Raw genomic sequence first — 2,009 nt, forward strand, 5'->3', positions numbered from 1 at the left:
CTCTTATCTCTTTTTTTTTCCATTGAACTTGCCTTTTACCTATCTTTCCATTATGATATGTATTCTCGATTGTCACATCTATTGCCTATTCGGTTTGTTGGTCCATAGATGAGTTATCTGAAAGAGTCGTTTTGCGAAGGTTGTTCTAGGAAATCACTCTTATAAGAGCTGGGTTGATAGTAGCTGGCCAAATGCAGGATCTTGGTTCATGGCCAAATGGAGGTTCTTGGTCAGGGCTAAATGCAAGTCTTAGTTTAGGGCCGATTACAAGTTCTCAGTTGATGACCAATTGTAGGTTCTTTGTTTAGGGCCAAACAAAGGCGGACGAATGCAGGTTTCTGTTCAGGACTAGATACAAGTTCCTAATTCAAGAGATTTTGGCGATGGTATGCATATACATGGTCCAAAAATGCATTGGAATTCTATGATATATATATTAAAACTTTTTAAAAAATTAGTCTATGGCATTGGTATTAAAGCAAATTGTATTATTATTTACCTCGATATATAAGTCAGCCGAGGGAAGCAAATCCGCAGTCAATGTCAATCCGGCTTCCATTCCTTGACTAAAAAGTAAAAGTAGCTCTCAATTACGTACTCACCCTCCTGATCACTGCCACAACAGCCTCCGCCGCAACCACCTTGCTCTCCGGCGCGCCGCCGCCTCTTTATCAAACGGAATGCTTCCACTCTTATTTATTTGACTTCCATTCGAGGGGCAGGAGCGCTCGGGCGAAAGGAAATGGGGAGTGAGCTGCGGGAGCCTGTGGAGTTGAGAGCTCTCCAATCGCTCGGTCTAGGGTTTGATCTCACGTCTGACTTTCGCCTGAGGTTTGCCAAGGGGTACCCTAATCGGCGGCTGGTGGAGCTTGACGAGGTGAATACCGGCGACCTCGTCTTCCCTGGAGGTCTCACTGTCCGTGGGGTGTCTAGGGATATCGGGTGTGACAAGGGGGATCGGATTCGGTTTTGCTCCGATGTATTGGAGTTTAATCAGGTTTCTCTAAAGTCCCTTTCTCCCTATTTTATTTTGGCGCATTCTGTGTGAGCACCGGCTCCCGGTTGAATTATTGTACAGAATTGAATCGGATGTTAAAATTTTGTGGCGGTTCCAAGGTTAGATTGATTAGAAAAACCAAGGAATGAAATAAGTTGTATTATTTTTTTCAATGATTTTCTGGAAAGATAGAAGATGCGTCGTGTTCTTGAACTAGCTTTTTTGACGATCGAATGGTCTCTTTTTTATATTCTTTGTTTTCTGCATTCTGTTGGATTTAATTTCAAGCTTATTTTGCTGTGCTGAAGCTGTTTCTTTCCATTGTTCTGTTTTCTTTTGTATTTGTTAGAAACAGAAATTTAAGTGATCTTTTGTGTGGTGAGATAGTAATCAAGGTAGTTGCATCCGCTGTCTTCAGTTTATAGTTGAGGCAATCTAACCATTTCTTTTGACCTGGACTTATAGGTTGAGCTTCTAGATATTGAAAACTGCTTTGTGGCAAGAAACCAACTTCGGACAAACTTTTAGGTTTACACATTCGTTGGCTATAGGAAGAATTTTTTTTTTTTGGGTTCGAATGAGCCTTTCTCCTTGTCAAATTTTTCTTCGCTAATTTAAGATATATTATTTAATAATCATTTGGCCAGTGTCTTTTGATTGCGAGAAAGTAATAAGAGCTAAACTTAATGTAAGTACCTCTGCTTCTCTGATTAACACAGTCAATGTCCACGAAGAGATGATTTCTTGTTCATGCTGCATGATGGGGGATCCTTAGAGTTTTACCAAACGTCGAAGTGATAAAAATTGATGGGAGAAGTGTTCTGAGTCTGATGGTAGTTATTGTTGGTTCCAATTTACTGGATCGCTAAAGGACAAATCGAAAAATGAGATTGGACTTTTGGGAATTCTCTTTTTATTATTTTGAAGGAGTGAAAAAATACAAGTCTAGGTGTTTTACAATGCAACACAACACCTAATTTTATACTAACTAAGACATACCGAAACAAAACAG

At 39.9% G+C, this 2,009-nt stretch overlaps 1 protein-coding gene across 1 annotated transcript in view; it reads left to right on the forward strand.

Moving 5' to 3' along the window:
• Nucleotides 1–547: 547 nt before the first annotated feature.
• The window catches only part of LOC110024336 (MACPF domain-containing protein At4g24290-like), a 46,106-nt gene continuing 44,644 nt past the window's right edge, over nt 548–2,009 (forward strand). The window contains exon 1 of the mRNA XM_020724242.1: nt 548–997. Within this exon, the coding sequence (XP_020579901.1) occupies nt 743–997 (255 nt within the window). The 5' untranslated portion in view covers nt 548–742. The remainder of the gene's footprint in view (nt 998–2,009) is intronic.

The sequence above is a fragment of the Phalaenopsis equestris genome, unplaced genomic scaffold (genome assembly GCF_001263595.1).
Source record: "Phalaenopsis equestris unplaced genomic scaffold, ASM126359v1 Scaffold000002, whole genome shotgun sequence".
Lineage (NCBI taxonomy): Eukaryota > Viridiplantae > Streptophyta > Magnoliopsida > Asparagales > Orchidaceae > Phalaenopsis > Phalaenopsis equestris.